The sequence below is a fragment of the Trichoplusia ni genome, chromosome 4 (assembly GCF_003590095.1).
Source record: "Trichoplusia ni isolate ovarian cell line Hi5 chromosome 4, tn1, whole genome shotgun sequence".
Lineage (NCBI taxonomy): Eukaryota > Metazoa > Arthropoda > Insecta > Lepidoptera > Noctuidae > Trichoplusia > Trichoplusia ni.
The window spans coordinates 8,602,630-8,622,332 of NC_039481.1; the positions used below are offsets into that span (position 1 = coordinate 8,602,630).

General features: G+C 34.3%; 2 protein-coding genes across 2 annotated transcripts; both read right to left on the reverse strand.

Annotated features, from left to right (window-relative positions):
• Positions 1-1,915: 1,915 nt before the first annotated feature.
• LOC113493041 (gustatory receptor for sugar taste 64a-like) lies at positions 1,916-7,706 on the reverse strand (the record flags this gene model as incomplete). The annotated part of the gene is made up of 8 exons (XM_026870822.1): positions 1,916-2,112; positions 2,258-2,347; positions 2,841-3,006; positions 4,631-4,800; positions 5,245-5,429; positions 5,913-6,017; positions 6,623-6,832; positions 7,472-7,706. Coding segments are annotated over 8 exons (1,215 nt in total), but the record flags the coding sequence as incomplete, so codon positions are not given.
• A 1,848-nt stretch (positions 7,707-9,554) lies between these two features.
• On the reverse strand, positions 9,555-15,418 carry LOC113493581 (gustatory receptor for sugar taste 64a-like). The gene is made up of 9 exons (XM_026871621.1): positions 15,228-15,418; positions 14,692-14,878; positions 14,209-14,418; positions 13,491-13,595; positions 12,323-12,507; positions 11,775-11,938; positions 11,201-11,369; positions 10,623-10,712; positions 9,555-9,719 (listed from the first exon to the last, which is right to left on the reverse strand). Exons 1-9 carry the CDS (start codon positions 15,297-15,299, stop codon positions 9,630-9,632), a joined length of 1,272 nt encoding a protein of 423 aa, XP_026727422.1. The 5' UTR covers positions 15,300-15,418; the 3' UTR covers positions 9,555-9,629.
• Positions 15,419-19,703: the final 4,285 nt, after the last annotated feature.

Below are 19,703 nucleotides of genomic sequence, written 5' to 3' on the forward strand. Positions count from 1 at the left end.
ATCATGTCCTGAGTTCTTTGTGCATGTGACTTGAATGCCCGTGAAATCAATGCGGCACAAGGAATCAAAACCTTAGTGCGGAAGTCTTTAAAAAAAATGCGAACATCCCTTTTTTGTGAACACCGTTCGTTCGAAAGCAATACGTTGTTACATTGAGATAGAACCGTCACTTGCAGTGATAACTACATCAGTCTCGAATGACAAATGTTCCGCGCGACACACGAACATTAATCAGACTACAACTAGATACAGACTTATTTCTGACTTTCTCTGTTGTGTGTGTGTGAGTGTGTATGTGTGTTTGTATCTATCTGACTATATGAGTACTCTTATGTGGTTTTGGATTGTCATCAGTAAAATTCACAAAGCTAGCATTTTTTTATTGATTTTTTAAAGTTAGGGCCTATAGTATACTTACTATATTCGATTCCTGTGTGTCATCAGGCGCTTGGAAAAATTGGAGTCCCCTGCGGGGCTAGGAATGTTTAAAAGGTAATATTATTATGTTTGGGATAAAGAAGTAACCCCCTGTTTTAAAACCTACAGCAAAAATGTATTGAAATAAGTATCAAAACCAGTTTATACCCGCGCTTAGACTAGTTTATTTTACTTTTCATTATAGTATTTAAGTGCGTAAGTATTTTTATTGGTATCTCTATTAAATTAAGGTTAAAAATATCTAAGTAGGTATATCGTTTTATTAGTCTGCAGACACTACCATTAAAGACAAAAATTACATAAAAACCGTAACAATAGCAACATCGAAACATCTCCTCAATGAGTGCGTCTAAACGTGCCTCGGGTCCAAACGCCCGAAGAAATCCCGATCGGCTTACATATCATGTGAAATAATATTGAAAGTGGCGATATTTTCAACCAGGCCGTACGTGCACACGATGTTAATGGACGGAACACTGTTAAGGTGTTATAGCTTCGGTATTACATGTTCAAGGGCCTACTAGCAGCTCTAAAAGTTAAAGTTGCACGTGTAGAAAGAGACAGATAATTGCACGTGGTAGAGCGCCGCCGCCGTCTCGCTTCCACGCAAGCAACTATCTTATTTTAAATTACAGTGGTAGGTTTTAAGCAAGAAGTTTTCTTCCAGATTGTAAATGATTGGGTTACCTGTGTTTTCTTAGTATTATTGAGTAATAAAAATCAGAAGAAACACTCGAATATCTGAACAGTATGTAGAGTCCATGCAAACGATGTATTTTGATACCAAGACGAAGATGAAAATATCAGTCGTATGAAGAACGATGGTTCCTAGATGAGTTCTATTCAACCCGTTATACAGGATGTCATTTCGCTGTATTACTTTATATTTACATTTCGGCTGAATACACAGCCAAAGTCATCGTGAAAACACATATAAACAAAGAACTAAGTTCCATCTTATACTTTCCTCTTTGTTTTTTAACGCATTAATTCTATTCATCCATACCTCTTCTTGTCAATAAGGTCTATTTTCCTTTGCACCTTCCTGGAACTTGCACTTAGGAATTCGATAGTTTTATGAATGGGTTGCTGGATGTTTTTTTGGACACAATACTTGTATTTTATGCATTCGTATACGACGCGAGTGAAATTGGCTCGGCATGGAGTTTTATTACACCTCTCTTTTTGTTTGTGAATTTCTGTCGCAAAAGAGAGCCGATTTTTTCGATGTTTCAAAAATTCAGACGGAAGAATAACAAATGGAAAAGAATATTTTGCTTGTATTTGAAGTATAAATCTTTGAATTCTCTATTTAAGTCCTCAAGAAAAACATAATGGTTTTCGATATACATTGAATTTTATATTCTTAAGGGCGAAATTGTAGTAATAAGAGGATTATACTAAAAATGCTTTATTGCTTTACTGCATAATCGTTACCTACATACTATAATATTATATCTGTTGTAAATCTAAAAAGATAGTTTGGTTGAACACGCGACTTCAGGAACTATAGGTTAGACTTAAAAACGTGTATTGGATGCCCAGGTTGTCAAGGAGAATGAGAAGCTATTCTCAAACCATGTCACATAGTAGCGGCAACTCGATTCTTGTCCTTTTTTATTATTTGTCGTATTGTATCAGGACTAATTCGTATTTCAAAATCGTAGCGGCCACCTGAAAATAAAACGTTCAATAATTGATTTTACTATAGTTCTTTCTCTGTCACATTTCATCACTAGATACACAGAGCTTATTATGAAATTGGCTGATACACATACAAACATGTACTTATTGTGGTTTTATTTGATATTAAACTTACTTCTAAAAGCACTTGTCTTCTTAGTGCAAAGAACCCATTGCCAGACAAGGCAACGAAGTCATGCGTCAACTGGTAGTGCAGCCTTTTTACCTGTAAGAGAAACAGAATTGACATTTAGCTATTGTTTATAAGACCTTATTATGTCCTCTTTCAAGTAAAAATCGCCAATCTCTTCATAAAACAGAAATTTTAAGAATTTCCGTCTTCTGTGCTTACTGAGAACTTGTTTTGGTCTGCTGTCCCCATAGAATAGTTATCTTTGACATTGGTTTATGACGAAATGCAAAGAAATAACCACGCGTTTACATATTTAGTACTAAAATTTGTCATTTTTCTACCAATACAGAATAATTACAATATTTATTCCAAAACAATTAATTACGTATTTTCTACGAAGCTTCATGTTTGTTTCGATATGTAATTCCAGCTTATATGCCACCACCTGCCACACACCCACTGCAAGACATAGTATTTCCTGCTTAGGTCAGATTTGAGCCTTGATCACCACGCAGACTCAATGCGAGTTCGCTATTTCTGAAATTGCCTTACGATGTTTTCCTTCACCGTCTCAATACTCCTTTACCTCAATATTATAGCTATGGCTGGGACAGTTGTTGAGGCAGGTGACAGCTTTTTGCGAGTGTCGGTGGACGTCTGAAGCAGCCAGCACCACGCCGCACGCTCTCAGGATCAGAAACCCGACTGAGAACAAGTAGTAGCCGCGATTTAGGGCACTGCTCTTGTCTCTACTGAAAAACGAACAAAAAAAAAATAAGATGGGTTGGGACTCAATATTAAATTCAACAACATTAATTCTTCGGACATACAAAGTACTTAATCAGTATTTTTTGTTTAGTTTTTGCGAGGATGTCAATTTTAGCTGGAACAAACATTACCGGTGTTGATACAAGCAATAAACTTACGCATTACAGGCTCTTAAAAGAGGTCTGTTAGAAGACGGAAAAGGCTGCTACTACTTCAACTTTTATAGTACCTAATTATTTTCCTCTACAAAAAAAAATACCTTCGCAGAATTCGAAGCCATGTGAATAAAATCAAAGGCTACGCTAGCGGTATGTAAAACTAATATTCAGAAGCCTTCACGATATCTCATATTGTGGGATAAGCTTTATAAGCGGATTTTCACCGTTTCTTTGTTCCATTATGGGAAAATAAGAAGTTAATCTAACATAATACGGATGAATCCGATTTATCATAGTATTTTTATATGTTGTTGAGACATAAATTTGAATAAAAAGTTCTTTGTGAAAAAGTATGTAGTGTGTTAAGGTTTTAAGATAATGTAAATAAAGATTGCGTATCGATGCTCTTTTCTTTTATCACTATATACGTGCACATTAAGCTCAGTACTGGCCTGTCAGTCTAGTGGTTGGTCGTGACATCGTAGGTCTCGGGTTCGATTTCCACTCAAGATAAATGCAGGAATTGCTAGGTATGAATTTAAATGTTTTGTGGAAGTTTATTTTACTGTGTATTATGAGAACCAATACCAAAAAGACAATTGAATTGAATGTCCTGTTTAACGTTTGGAACTAGCAACGTTTTAAAATAAGTAAAAAATTAAGTTCAAAAATATTTCTACCTCATACTACAACATTGGCAATTAAATACTCAAATAAATAAAAAAACTACCGAAGAGTATGACAAACACGACTCCAGACAAAGGCAAACCGATTTTCCGGAGAAATTATACCCATTAATGTATTTTTCACTTCATTAAACCTCATTGTCGTCTTGCTTCGCTGAGTGTTAAACGTGGAAAGCTTTCATAAAAGAGATTCTGATATTGCTACATCATGTCTCTTTAACCGCTTTTTTGTCAGAGAAGGTAATATGAGTATGATACTCGTAGCTTAATTTTGGATTTTGCGCCCAATTTGCTTATCGATAAATCTTTGGATGAAGCTTGTGACTTCTCAGCTGAGTTGGACTATTCTTAGCTTAAATTAAATGTTTGCTTAAATTTATTCTTGTAGCTTGAATAAGTATAAGCTCAACCATGTTCCAGTGCCTGTGTGTCATAAATTAACATTGCCAAAGTTTTATAATTGTATCTATTGGTGGGATAGTTAAGTTATTAATACTAATGCCTTCGACCTCTCGTTTCAGCCTTGAGTGAATATCTTTTAGGAACTAATAATTTCTTTTAGTAAAAAAAAATCTGTTTACATTATTTGGAGATGATCATAACTAAGGTTTGCTGCCTACGCAAAAAACGACGTTGCTGCTGTCAACAGCGTGTGTATGACATGCGGTTTAAGCGTATAGTAGGCCTTACATTACTGGCTAAAAAGTCAAGACAGAAAAAACGGTGACGTATATAAACATTATTTTTTTTAATATAATCCTTACTGCGTCCCATTGAACAGCTGCAGACAGATAAAGAATAAATTGTTGATGTTGGACAGGAGTATGAGGCCTCCAAGTTTCTTGTCCACCAAGCGGACGAGCGCGGCCTGACGCACGTACGCCTCTCGGAGACGACGCCATAACTGGATGTGTAGGTACAGGTCCGTTCCAAACTGTGGAAATGTAATTTGAAAAAAGGAATTATGAAGCATGGCGATATTTTGTTTTTGATTTTGGGAGATTGTTAAGGATATAAGGATTCTAATAATAAGTAATATACAAATACTCCATTTTAAGGTGGGTTAAAATGCCTGCACTTAAGAAGGTATTTGACTAAGAAATCTATTTATTCTGTCAGATTTATTTAGTCAAATACCTAGTGGCAACTGGTTACTGAAATATGGTTGGTTGAACTAACTGATAAATAAAAGCAATCGCACGAAATATTTGAAGAACTTTATTTCTATTAAAAAAAAATACTTTAATAATTTGAATCACAAATTGGTTCCTATTAAATCGTCTTTACGAAAAAACCTAACAACAGACCCAACATTTCTTTAACTAAATTGTATAAAACATACAAAAACAAAGGCGTACATGAAAAAAACGAAACGTACCCTCTTCTGCCCTTCATGATACTTCTCGAACGCGATCGCATTGGTAACATACAAATTAAGTCGTCGGTACCGCGAAGTTAGGCCCATACTGATAAGAATAATGATTAGATCTTGAAAGTTCCACAGCGCCGTCGCGAATTTACTTAGGACGAATATAGCTATGCCTATACCGAGGTTGTAGTCATCTGTAATTATGTTATTTAATTAAACCTAACATGCATAGTTTCAAATGAAAATTATAAAAAAAAAATCTTAAAATAACGAGTGTACAATGACATAAAGCTTATCAGTGTGTTTTTGGTGCGGATTTTAGTAAAAACGCGAAATGAAATTGTTTATTCTGCAAGTAGGATAAACATTGCTTCATCATTGTCTATATGTAAAATGATTTTTGAGCTGACTGGAGATAACATTTCTCAAACGCTTGTTCTTGGTCTAATAGAAATATTAACTTTTTTAATAGTTATTAATGAATGGTGCAACATAACATTGATAAGTGTTAACAAAACTGGATTTGTTGATATTGTAAAAGAGAGACATGATGGCGTTCTATATATCATGTTGTGGCGTCTTACTTCCACATCTACAAATGGTGCTTTAAGTCAAAAGAAGAAAAATAATATTTCGAGAATTATATGCTTTACGATAAATAATAAATTGTATCTCACATGGTCCTATTAAGAATCCGTGCGAATCCAAAATTAAGATTCGAAGCATTTCTGCAGGAGGATAGCTGAAGTCCAGTTTTGACATCATGCTCATCATATGTTCCACTGAAACAAATGCTAATGTTAATAATATTAATGACATAGCCTAGAAATGATAGCTGTTATAAAAAGTAAAAATAATTTTAGTTCGACGGATAAACATTAGAAACGTATTTTTTTGTAACAGAAAAATTAAAATAGAAAATGATTTGATGAATGAATGCTGCCAGCTTCGAGAAAAGATAGACGGGGGCACTGCCGCACCCCCTGGTTTTAACTAATAGTTACGCTCAGTTATTATATAAAAATAATAATCTGAAGAACGGATTCACTTTACAGGAGAGTCTGATTTAGACAGTACATGTCAAACGCAATGATCGCTACTTACATTTTACGTAAATGGTTATGAAACCGGATTAATTCGAGAAACGGTTATTAAAATCTAGACTGGATATCATGTCTTATACAATAAACAATGGATTTTCATTTTGTCATATTATTTTTTTTCAATTTAATATTAACATTTATTTTGGACTGTCATAATTCAGTTTCAAACTCAACCAGTTAACTCTACCATTTTTGAATTAAATATTGTATACCAAATCAATAATGTTCATACTTCATTCACAATTATATTTCATTCAGTATCAGATAACCTTAAAAATACTTACCAGAAGCCAAAACCAGGATTGAAGTAGCCACAAATATGGCTTTCAATCGAATACACTTGTCTGGTGAGAAATTAAGTCCGTCAGTGGTTTCCATTCTTAGCCAAAGTATGGATAGTTTCCGCCATGATTGCATGAATCGGATGGAGAAGAACAGTGATAGGAGTGCGTTGCCATAGAAGATGGAACCTGCTAGGTGAGCGGTTAGCCCTTCTGTGAAGGAAGGAGAGTAAGTTTGATATTTCAATGTGTAGGTATGGGTTGAGTTATATGAAAGGAAATTATATTTTGGGTAGCGGTAAACCCATTTATTATTATTCAAATAATAAACATGGGCCTAAATAGCAAGGTTTATAGGTAGGTAAATAAGTAGGATTTTTTATGCCACACCGCACTAAAAACGGAATTAACCAACTGAAATAGTTATATGCTGCCACAATAGCATATTCTAATAGGAATAATAAAATAAAAACAAGAACAAGCACGACTTAACTTGGACCTGAAAATTGGATTTTTAATTTAATTTAACATTAAATTTATTAAATAAATTTAATACCAGGTACTAACGAGTGCAAAATGCAGGGTCTAAACAGGGTCCTAAGCAGTTTTAACTTTCTTCAATTGGATATTTTTTTAAGAACAATTATAAACTACGTTCGAACCTCCAACTACGACCACTGATCGTAATATACAAGATAGAAATACTCGCTACATTATTATAATTACTTTCGTAAGGCGGATTCTAGTGTCAGGTCATGCTAATGGACTTTGGTTGGGTCCAAAATTAGTCGAGCTAACCCTATAGACGTATTCGTATACCGTTATCAAATAATCAATTATAAAAGTACTCACGCCCATCATCAGTTAAATTAGTTATTGCATATTTGGTCAGCACCCTCAGTATTCTGAAAATCGCTCGGCTCTCGACTATTATTAGTGAAAGTAGCAGGATTACACTCCACAAGAATGACACGTTGACACCGTAAGCAGATACACCGAAGATTCGAGCCTTGGAGAAGATACTGTTTAACGTCGGCAGGAAATGCTGAAAAGAAATCTCGATAAAGTACCTAAACGTATAATTTATTTACTAATTATGAAAATGTGAGAGTTACGATCGATGGTTGAATGGATGTCTTACTTAATGATAATAATGGAGTTATAGACCGATTTAAGATAGTGCGGTTTACTGTTACTATAGTCTTGGTCCTGATAGATAATCTGGAACCAGATGTGGATACAATATTTTGTAGCTAGGAAGAGCAAATAGGACTGGAATATGAAATTCGTGGGTAAAATGAGTTTCAGAAGGAAAATTATGTGTTTTGGATTTTACATAGGCGATTGGTCCATGTGCAATGCAGTATTCAGTTGTGTAGTATAATTGGAAACTAAGTTTTGGCAATTTTAGGCAAATTCAAATCGTTTAAAAAATACAAAATTTACTCACATCAGGTTTTTTCTCATAATTCGTCTGAAGCGAATTTAGTTGCATATTATAAGGCAACATAGAATAGTTTGCATTCCGTTTTAAAATGAACCCTGAAAGACATTTTAACACTTAAAGTTTGTTAAGACAGTATTCTATTACATTCTAATCTAAAAAATCACGTGTTTGATTTTTGGGACACGGAAAATAAATTAAAAACTTGACTTACCGTTGCTTCCACTACTCTGCCAGTATTTAAAACTGAATTAACAACAATAGGCCATAACAAATACCTTCAATTTCAATTATAGTAGCCTCGTAAAAAAGAGAGTCAAATAAGACTGTATTAATGTACGTTCCCCTAACCAATATTGAAATACTAAACTTTATTTATTCATATTTCGCTGTTGACATTAATAAATGAATGGTACTAACAGCCTGTATTTACTACGAAAAATATTTTACATCCCATCGCATGTGTGGAGCGATTATAAAAACTTTTACCCCATTCAAACTATTCCAAACTCTACATTCCAGAAAATAGAGATCATTTTAGTAATCGCTATCTAAAACAATTTTGTTTAATGTATTTTTCGTGTTATTTGTTTACTTATTATAGAGGTGGTATTACCTTTTATGTACTTACAAATGATATGGGTTTATCGGAATGACAAAGTAAACCTGCAATCAGACACGAAGCGACATGTTTCGACGCAGTAATTTCATTTAATTTGATAGATATACATCAAATATCGAACTGTACTTGATTTAGACAGTTTTTTTGTTAAACTACGGACAGTTTATTCTTTGAATTTTATTTTTGATTCTCTAAAATTGTTATTCTTTATTTAATTATACACGTATTAATTGCAGTACGCGTCGACTCGCGATGCGATAAAGTTGCGATAAACTAGTCACGCAATCCTTATATATTTATCGGAATCGCGTGGGTAAATAGATAGGTATGAGTCTGCAAAAAGTTATTTCTTTTCATTTACGGAAATCTCCAACATGCAAAGGCTTTGTTGAGAGTTAATTATAATAATTAGAAATCATTGGCAAATTCACTGCCTTGAATAACTTAGTCTCGTGAACACAGTGTGAGTGACATTAAAATGACTGTCTGTCGCACAACATGTAACAGAGACAACAGATGTGTTAAGAGTTAATACAAAAAAACATACGTTCAAAAATATTGAGTGTCAGTGTAGAGTAGTCAGTTACAAACTGACACAACCCGTTTCTACTCCGAATGGAAGGAAAACCGTAGTTACAGGATAGTTCAAAAAGGACCAATGAGGTCAAAATTATACCGGTTCTATGCGGAAATTAACGCGCCTCCATGCTTAGTCCTGACTCTTTACAAACAATGTCTTGTTCCGTTCTTAGTCAAGGAGAATTAAGAATATTAAACCGATTTGAAATATATATTATAACAATTAAAAGTCATTTGTTTTATTTGACTGTATATATTTTGAAAACCAATATCACATTAAATTTAATTTGCATAGCTATAAAAAAAATACTTAGCATACACTGAATCCTGGTATTTCCATTGCGAATGGGCAAAAAGACCAACTCTTATTTAGTAATGTTGACCTGAAGACCATCATTTCCCTGGTCGTCAAACTGAATCAAGACGAGCTCGTAAGTTATTATAGCGCCGGCCATCTGCAATTATAGAGCAGGATTAGATTCCGTCCTTGGAGCCTACCAAGACGTCAAGAAGTAATATTAATGCAGTTGTGGAAGAGTCGTTGCGACGCGGTTTTGTACATATATTATTAATTATGGAGTATTACTTAAAAGGTTCCGGCAGACGACTCTATCAAGATCTTAAGTGAGTTTTTTCTCATATTTACAGTATTAATGTATGTGGAGGAATGGATAGTGATAACTGCTAGTGTTGATATACTCCTAAATTGACTTTCATTGATGCAAAAAATAAAATCTCTTGCTGTCCATCCCACTTGGAATCGATTAAAAATTGTTCTGAAGATGACTATGTTTTTTTTTGTAGTGGACATTAACAAGTAGTGGAACGAATCAAAGTATTTAAGAATGATTTTTAGTAGATCAGAGGGCCTAAAACCTCGTATTATTGAGGATGTAGAAGAGAGATGTCGCTCTACGTCATGTATTGCGCTGTCACGCTTCCACAGCCTTAATAACATTATTGTCAGACGTGGCGGTAAATCTTCTAGACCAATCTTTCAGTATCAAAATCCCTGAAGATTTATGAAAATATCTTTTGTATTGGATTATTGGCTACTCAAACAAAAAACCTTTCTCTCCTCACCAAACAATATCAAAACAAACCTGTTTTCTCATATAATATCCTCAACTAAGAAAATTCACATATTTATCAAGCCTAGACTTAGGGTCCATCTTAATGTACTATAACCAAACATCCCAAATAAATTATCAACCTTATCTCAATTTACTACAGTTGATATTCACATAAAACAAAATACCATACAAAAACGTTTCAATCACCACTCTAAAAAGAGCCTTAACGTCGTAATTACAAAGTCGAAATTTACTTAACGAGTAATATAAGAAAATGAGTACAACCTGTAACAGAATAGTTTTATTTAGATAGAAGAAACCCATTCCGCTGAGGGCGATGTAATCTTTAGTTAGTTGGTCTTGGAGCCGGTCCACCTGCAAAACGAAGTTCTAATTGCGGTTACGTGAAGTAAATAGATGGTGCAGCTAACGATCTCGAAGTTTTGCACGTTTGCAACATTAAGCGAGGTTTTTTTGGGTAAGTTTTATTTCTTGCTTGTTTAGGTGTTTAGGTGTCGGGCTGTTTGATTGGTCTTGACCTTTACTTCATTCGGGAAGGAATATTTCTGGTAATTAGTGAAGTTGCTACATATTTGTATAAAAATATAATTATGTTTATGTATGACAATGTTAATGTAAGTATTAACATTTGACTAGGTTAAAGATTTTAAATAGAATTGTTTTTTTTTGTGCCAGTAAGATGCAAAATTTTTATTAACTCTGAACAATATTTAAAAAAGGCTTTATTGACAATCACAACCAAGTTTCGTGGCATGACAAGTTTACTAAACTAACCTTCTGCTTAACAAAAGCACAAATCACTTCTAGAAAAGATCAAATTGCTCAAACATTTGAATATTTACCTCAACATTATATCCATGCGTTTCATAACTATACAGATACTTGAGAGCGATACGTGAGTGTACGTTGACATCTGAGGCGGCGAGCACCACACTTCCCACTCTGACGCACAGCCAGAGCAGCGAGACGACGTAGTAGATACCCGTCAGGATGTTACTGGATGGGCCTTGGCTGGGGGTTAAAAAGGTTCGATGTGCTCACGCAAATTTTGAACCAAATAAGAAAAAAAAGAAGGTAAATGTCATGTCCTGATGGATGCGGCAGAACATAAAAAGAAAATTTGGTTGGAAAATATTGAATTTAAAGATTCGAATGATTATATTATTATTGATTTCCCATGTTATAAGACAAAAAGTCTTCCATGTTTGGACCAAGCATTATCAAATGAAAGTCTTGCGTTGGAACTACGATTTTCACCTGAAATTAAGAAGGAAGCACAGTTTTCGACATTACCACTTGACTAAAATGGCTTGCTTCACGTAAGTCCCGAGCAGTTCATACCACATGTACATCTATCTACACTGCTTATATTCTCTGTATAGTTGGGTGCAAGGATCTAGCAAGAAGGCAACTCACGTGATAACCAAGAAGAGTTGTAAACAAATGAAGTAGAAGTTGCAGGAGCAGGAAAAGATTATAATGCCTCCTAGTGCCGAGTCCATACTGCGAACTAATGACGCTTGCTTTACATAAGCTTCCCTCAGTTTCCGCCACGTATATACTTTTACGGCCTCAACTCTCTGGAAAGAAACCAAATGTAAAAAAACTGGTTGTTAGCTACTTTCAATGCAAAAAGGTTGACATTGTAGAAGCTAGAAAGTGCTAGACATACTATATTTTATCAACTATTTTCTAGAACTAGTCTGCAAAGTTCTAGTCTGTACAAGACCGCATTTTTTTATATGGTAGGATGCTTTGTTATTCGGCAATTTATGAATGAGCTATTTGTTAATATAGCAAATATTTACTATTATATTTAAGAAATCAAGTGTTTGAATGCTCATTGTATGCAGTGTTTCAGTTCATTAATTAATAAACTACTTTCACAATGTTTTTGTTTACAGCTTTATGCCTGTTACAAATCAGTAAAACCTTTTTATAATTAAAGTACATTGCACTCTTACCTTATCAGACTGCATCTGTTTCTTCTCTAGCAAGCATATCTTCGCTAAACACTGATTCAGCCTATGATATCTCGATGTCAATCCCATACTGATAAGCACTATCAGTTGGTCTTGGAAGTTCCATAGCAGACTGGCTATAGTACTTATTATAACAAGCGGTAAAGCAAACCATTCTGAATAGTCCTCTGAAATGTTTGAATAGTTCTCATTATTTGGTTTTGCAGCTATGTCATCTTCTTCTACCTCAAATACTGCAAGAAAATTTTAATCAATAGCTCCATGGTCGTTATTTATTTTATGACCATCAGGAACATTTTAAAATAGATATAGATCTCGTTTTTTTTAATATAAAGTTAGATAAAATGAATTTAACTTAAATAGTGGGAGTGAATGACGTTATGCGTCTATGATTATATTCCGTTAAAGCAGTCAAAACCTTTGCTCAAGCTAATCACTCCATAGATCGGTTGATCTGTTGGTCTACTCGATGATTATGGACCGGACAACTGACAAAGCAAATCCCTGAAGTACTCCTTTTGGACATTTTCGTAACCAGTCACCCTATTCAGTTAATTGGTTATTACTATATTTGGAACCAAACAATGAGACGCAATTAGGAATGAACGAACGAATTATAACGCAAAAATTTTATCAGCTCATAAATTATTAATTTCATGAAAATTGGTAGATTATAAACAAAATATGAAAATGTATTTTTAATCAACAGCTTGGCTCAAAGCTTATAATCCTCATATCAAATTGAATTAAGTACATATAATAAATTGCCGATGTATGTACGTTTCAATAGACAATTTATTACTACTACTTTATGATTTATAACAACTGTGGTACCGTTGTATACATAATATTGATAACTTTGTAACTCGCCCATATCAATTGCTGTTATTGCAGAAAAATTATCCGATGTCCAAAATTAAATCGCGAAGCTCCAAATTTAGTCTCAAATATAATAATACAAAAGCTATCAGGTACGATGTTTACTTTAACCTAATAAAGAAGTGATTTCGTCACTTTTTACCGGCAATTATTGACATCCACTTCCATATGTTTGCACACCTTATGTGTGTACAATCGTCATCATTTTAACCGTGAACGCGTTATGAAAAACTTTGCCTTTGCATTTCTAATTTCAAATAAGGATACTTACGTCCCATAAATATGAATCCATGAGATACGAGAACGTATCGTTTCAGCATCAAAGGTACTGGACAGTCTACACCTATCGATGAGGCTATGCTTAAGACATGTTCCACTGCAAAAATAATATAGACATGGCAAAATAAATGAAAAACAAAACCTATTTCAGTAAGGTCTGATTTCCAAATGGTGTCAGATTTTGGAACCAAAATATCATCTCTTAACATTAATACAATTGCTGAAATAGTATAAGAATAAGAATAAGAATCATTTATTTGCCATAAGAAAAAAACTAAGTCACTAATAGACCCCTTTCAATACATTTAAACATAATTTATCGTTCATGATTGTTGAAATTTCAGTAGTATACGTAGTCAAGCGTAAGAATATATATTTTCCAAGAGTCAATTTTACAAAACCGATAAAGTGCAACTCGCATTACCAAGGGTTTCGTATAGGTTTAAGAAAAACAAATGGGCTGGCCGAAAATAAATTTAAGGGTTTTTTAATAAATATAAGTTATTTTGTCACCCAACAAAATAAAATCTTTTTTATTTTAATCATTGCTGTTGTAGCAGCAACAGAAACACCTCATCATTCGTGAGATGCAGCCTTGCGACACAGAGACATAGGGGGGATCAGCACTAACAGGATTCCAATTTTACCGTTTAGGCACAGACCCTAAAAGTCCTATACACATAAAATCACCAAGAAACTTCAAAACTTACGTAAGGAGAAGAACATCATAGTACCGGCTACACACACCATCCTTCGCTTTAACGTTTTGTCTGCTGGTATGTTGACACCCACTGATCTTTCCACTTTGGCCCATACTTGTGACAGCTTTCGCCAAGAGTAGCAAAGCTTTGAGCTAAGTATTAGAGATAAAATAGATATCGAATAGAAGATAGTTCCTGATAGGCGAGCTGTTACACTTCCTGGAAAGAAAGAAAAAGAAAGAGTTAAAGGCTAAGCTAAGCTAAAAACTTAGCTTAGTTATTAGGTAACTTAAAATAAAAAAGCACCCAATATTGAAAAATACTCACTTAAATGTACAATGCAAGTCTTGGAGTGATTTCGTTTTCAATTACTTACTGTTTTTTTAGTTTTTATTAGTTTTCATATGTTTATTTGAGATATTTGTAATAATTTAAACTATAAAAAGATATACGTTAAGAGAGAAATTGCTGAAACTTTTATTTTCTACTTACGATTCCCTGATATATCTCTAGCTAGACCTGCCAGAGCCTTAATGACCTTCCAAATGGCCATGACCTCGATGATGAGCAGTGATCCCAATACAACAGCAGACCATAACAAATTCATATAGCTTTTAGATCCATAAACACCAAACAGACTGGACAAGTGGAAAACCTTGCGAATGACGTATAAAAAATCCTGTCAAAAGAAAAAAAAATACCAAAGAAAATATTTTTACTGATTCTTAGAAACTAGTTCCAGTTTATGTCATGAAAACGCATCGCTAGCCATTTATTGCCTAAGTCATCAATCATCGTCATCATCAGCCCGTTGTTGTCTACTGCTGGACATAGACCTCCCAAATTGCACGCCATCGAGATCTATCTTCGGCTGATCGAAGGATGAAGAAAAATAACGAAGATTTCCCCAGGAAATTCCGTCGTAATGAACAGTATCAAAAACTGTTCAGGCTTTGATTATTGTATACCGTTATAATTACATCATTTTTTTCATTCTATCTAGATTAAAGTATCTAAAGTAAGCTTACGTCATGATTCGGCTGTTTTGGTAGCAGCAAGTTGTTCGGCCTCAGTAACTTCCTAAATTCTTTACTGTACATGTTTACAACTTTCCACTTATGTCTGTCACTCGATAGTATTTTAAAATCAATGTATTTCAATAGCCTCACGAACGAACACAATACATGTCAAAAATAATAAATTGATTGTAGATACCTTGTTTTTGCTAGGAATCCTCCGATTGTCCAGATAAGTGTGAACTCCAACTCATATTTTATTTTCACTTAGCATGATTGGTTTATAATAACAGGCTATTTTTGTTATTTTTTCTGTCATGAATGTTATAAACTCTTTCAGCGTTGTTAATTTTTTCTTCACATTTTTGATACTCAAAATCCGACGTCTTTATGAACAAATTTATTTTTTTTGGATTATTTTAATTAATTTCCTTCAAATTAATTTATTTCAATCATTTTAAAAAGTTTATTCAGAATTAAAACGTGAAACACATCCAATACGCTGACGAAACTATATAAAACATGACAACTTTTCACTATTATTTCAGATAGCTCAATTTATACTGGTCTTAATTATTTGCAAAAGGTAACACGCGATCCGATCGTCTGATTCAGTTATCGAAGATATAAAATCGAAGTGGTCAATAATAACTATTTAATGACTCACTGATAAATAAACACCTAGCAGTCGTCAAAAGTAAGGTCTTAAAATTAGATACCTAGCTTATTTACACCTGTTAATCCTTTTTAATAATAATACTCTTACATTTCGTTATATGATTATTATACCTAAAGGGGACGTGAAACTGGCCTAGTGTGATTTTGGAGACACAGAGAGTGCGGTATTATAATAAATGCAGGCTGAAGATGAATAGATAAACCAATAATTTGGGTGACACGCACACATGTTTGTCACCCACCAGTGAAGGATGGATGAAAGGACGGAAGGACAGACGGATTGACGGCGGATCCTCAGTAATCGGATTCCGGTTTTACTCTTTGGGTAAGTAACACTAATAACTATGAAGCAGAAACGTATTAATTGATTTGCTTATAAAATAATAATTAAAAAATAAAAATGCAAACCTCTGCGGTGATCGGGTTTCCAGGTTTCCAGGCACGAAGGCGTATTACGATGAAATTTATTTAAGCATAATTGACCTTTAATGGAAATATCCGTGGATTGGAGGAAATAGCATAATAGTTTCCGATTAACTTGCATGACGCTTACAGAGTTAAGTCTTAAAATAGATACTAAGTTCGATAAATGTATATACATTATTATACTCTTGTATCAATAAGGAGGTACGATTCGTGCTAAATTTATCAATGTATAATAATATTGATAAAATTATCGAACACATTATCTGTTAAAATTGAAACTATCCAGCTATAAGAGTTCATGAGATACAGCCTGGTATCAGACGGACGGAAAGACCGCAGTACTTTACAATAAAAACAGAAAAAAAGCTCTAACCCAGTTATATATTTACCGTCCCACCCTACTCATGTAAATAAGAGTAGATTCGTTAGTTAGTTACTAAACTGAGAAGAGCTATCGACGGAGCAAGGTCGGAAGAATGAAGTGGCAGACGTCAGAAGGCCTTGAGATTATAATTCTTAAGTGTAAGAACAGATTAACGATTCAAAAAAATTAACGATTTAAAACTTCATCTTCAGGTTCATTTAATACCGATGAAATTTCACGACAGTAAAGAATTCTCCATATCGATAAAAAAGTCTAATATAACCAAAAAGCCAGTTGTTTAATGTATTACGTTTTTTAGTATATCAACAGCAACTGAGGTACTTGTGGCTAAGTTGAATCTGCACACAAATTGATCGATCATAGGATAAGCTACGCTTGGTGCAACGGACAACAAGTTCCTCTATGTTTTGGAAGGCTCGGTAATCGTTGGTCACGGCTGTTATACATAGCATTAGTCATCTTTAGCCATTACGGGTGGTTAGAAGATAAAATGTCTGTCTACCAGTCTTACAAAGGGGTGCCGTGTTGCCTAAGAAACTGGGTAGTGGAGGTCAGATATACAGCCACTTCTTGTCAAACACTGGCAATGAAAACCGATCACAAAAACCTACCTTGCTACCCTTAGTATTTCAGCTGATAATTTTTGAACAGTCCCATACAAAGTCTTACAGGTACACTCATAGTAATTTTCATTGCATGTTAAATCTATTGGCTCATAGAGTCACGTTATTTTGTAACAACTGACCCTTACTAAGCAATAAAATGAGCTTTCGCAATTGATAACAATAAATTAGTTAACGAGAACCAGAAATAAAATTCCTTTGTACTTCGCTGGTTTATTGTCTATCAATAAAATAAATTACCGCAGTTGTGTACTTTGTATTTCATTAGGCTGATTGCAGATTTTTTTTTGTTTATCATGGTTAGGTAATATGGAACAAAAAAGCAAAGTATATTTTATTCTTCTTATAGACGAACTAGCAAACCCACAAAAACTTGTTTTGCCAGTCTAGAAAAAAAATCACTTAAGGAGATGAAAAATAGATGTTGTCCGATTCTCAGCTCTACCCAGTATGCACAAGAAAATTCATGAAAATTGGTCGAGCCGTTTCTTTTCGAGAATTTCATATATAAGGCCTTCCCTAAATTCACTGTATTGTTTATTCAGAAGCTTATATATCTAGTTCAATTTAGTATTTTTTTTACTATATGAAAATAAACGTGATAAGTATTAATTTAAAAAGAAAAAATAATGGAGAAAAATATATGAGCATCAAAATACCGTCGTCCACAGTTTTCACTGCAGATAACGAATATTTCGATATTTATTTCAATTTCAAAAGAAAAATGATATATCTGAAAACAGGACGTGTTCAAGCAATAATTCATTGATAAAAATAGTGCGTTCCTATCACTCGGAGTATACAATTTTCTCGCCTACGAAGGAATTTTAAAAAGGCATTAAAGTAAATTTTTGTAGCAAGAAGCTTTCATTTTGTTAGTATGTATCAAAATAGGTTTTAATGTCTTGTAGCTATGTAATCTATGTTTGTCTCTGTTATGTTGATTGTCAAATATAGTTCATGGAAAATATCCAACGTGTTTTAATAGGTTATGGGCCCAGTTGGGCATTTATCAGTTATTTTGTTGTTAAAATAGATAATTTGCGCTTGTTGACTGGCGAAACCATGAACTCGAATATAGCTAGTGTACCAAAACTAAAGGGCATGGAAAACTATGATAAATGTGGTGCCCGTTATGAAAGAAAATGGCGGATAAATGCGTTTTCAATGTTTTTTATAAACGGAAGGTTTAGTTAGAAGGGTTGGTACACAGATAGCGGTGCCAGTGCACATATGACTGTTAACAAGGACGGGATTGCAAACATGAAACTATCACCGTGTTTTAATGGGTTGATTGTTCAGGAGATGTGGAGATCATGTCAGACTTGCAATGTCATATAACTGTGAAAAATGTGCTATGCGTGCCTGTTTTGACTACAAACTTGTAATCAGTTAGCGAGCTTATCAGGAATGGTAACCAGGTTATAATTGAAGAAAAGCATTGTTATGTATTTATGACGGAAGAGATGCTTTGGTTGCGATAGCTGACTTAACTGATGGGGTTTACAAGTTGAGGTTACAATCTTCAAGTTACATGTTGGCAGCTCCTGCAATTACAGGAAGATTGTGGCACAGAAGTGGCTTGCACATATAAATAGCCAAGATATGGAATGAATGTGAAAGGATAGAGATTGTGTAATCCTTCAAAAGATACTGTTATCACCAGCAGATGTTATTTTGATAGAAAGCGAGACAGGTGATAATGCAAACAGCCAGGAGGCAATATTGGTTCCAGATGACGAGAGTAATGTGCAAACACCAGAGATCAGCGTGGAGAAGGAGAACAGAGATTCAGTGGGGGCATCCTGTGTTCCAGTATTTGATTATCATAGTGATAGCTCTTCAGATTCTTCAGTATACACTGATGGTGAAGAAACACACATTACATGTATATCTTAGTCAGGAGCCAGAGCCTTATGAAAGACAGAAGACGCAAGGAAAGCAGCCTGATCGGTATGGTTTCAGCAACTTGTGTGTATCCAGTACTGTTCCAGTTTCTCAGGAGATTTCAATCTCACAGGCTCTGAAAAGGCCTGAGAAGGAGCAGTGGAGACGTGCTTTGGCTCAGAAGTTGCAATCATTTGAAGATAATGATGCCTGTGAGCTTGTTAAAAAACCCTAGTGATGTATTTGTAGTATGGGAATGAGTATAACTCTACTGTTTTTCTAAATGGTGTACTAATGACATGTAAAGCATTTTTAGTTTATTTATAGAGTGGGTGTTGTACTATGTCTTGTAATGTTTTGATTATTTTGATAAGTGGGGGTGTTAGTATGTATCAAAATAGGTTTTAATGTCTTGTAGCTATGTAATCTATGTTTGTCTCTGTTATGTTGATTGTCAAATATAGTTCATGGAAAATATCCAACGTGTTT

Excerpts from the sequence above, each read along its gene's own strand:
- LOC113493581 (XM_026871621.1), bottom strand. The coding sequence starts at position 15,299 with ATGTACAGTAAAGAATTTAGGAAGTTACTGAGGCCGAACAACTTGCTG. Across the intron at positions 10,713-11,200 it reads CGCATGGATATAATGTTGAG|GTGGACCGGCTCCAAGACCA; the intron begins GTAAATATTCAA and ends TTCGTTTTGCAG. Across the intron at positions 9,720-10,622 it reads ATAAAACTATTCTGTTACAG|ATGGCCGGCGCTATAATAAC; the intron begins GTTGTACTCATT and ends CTATAATTGCAG.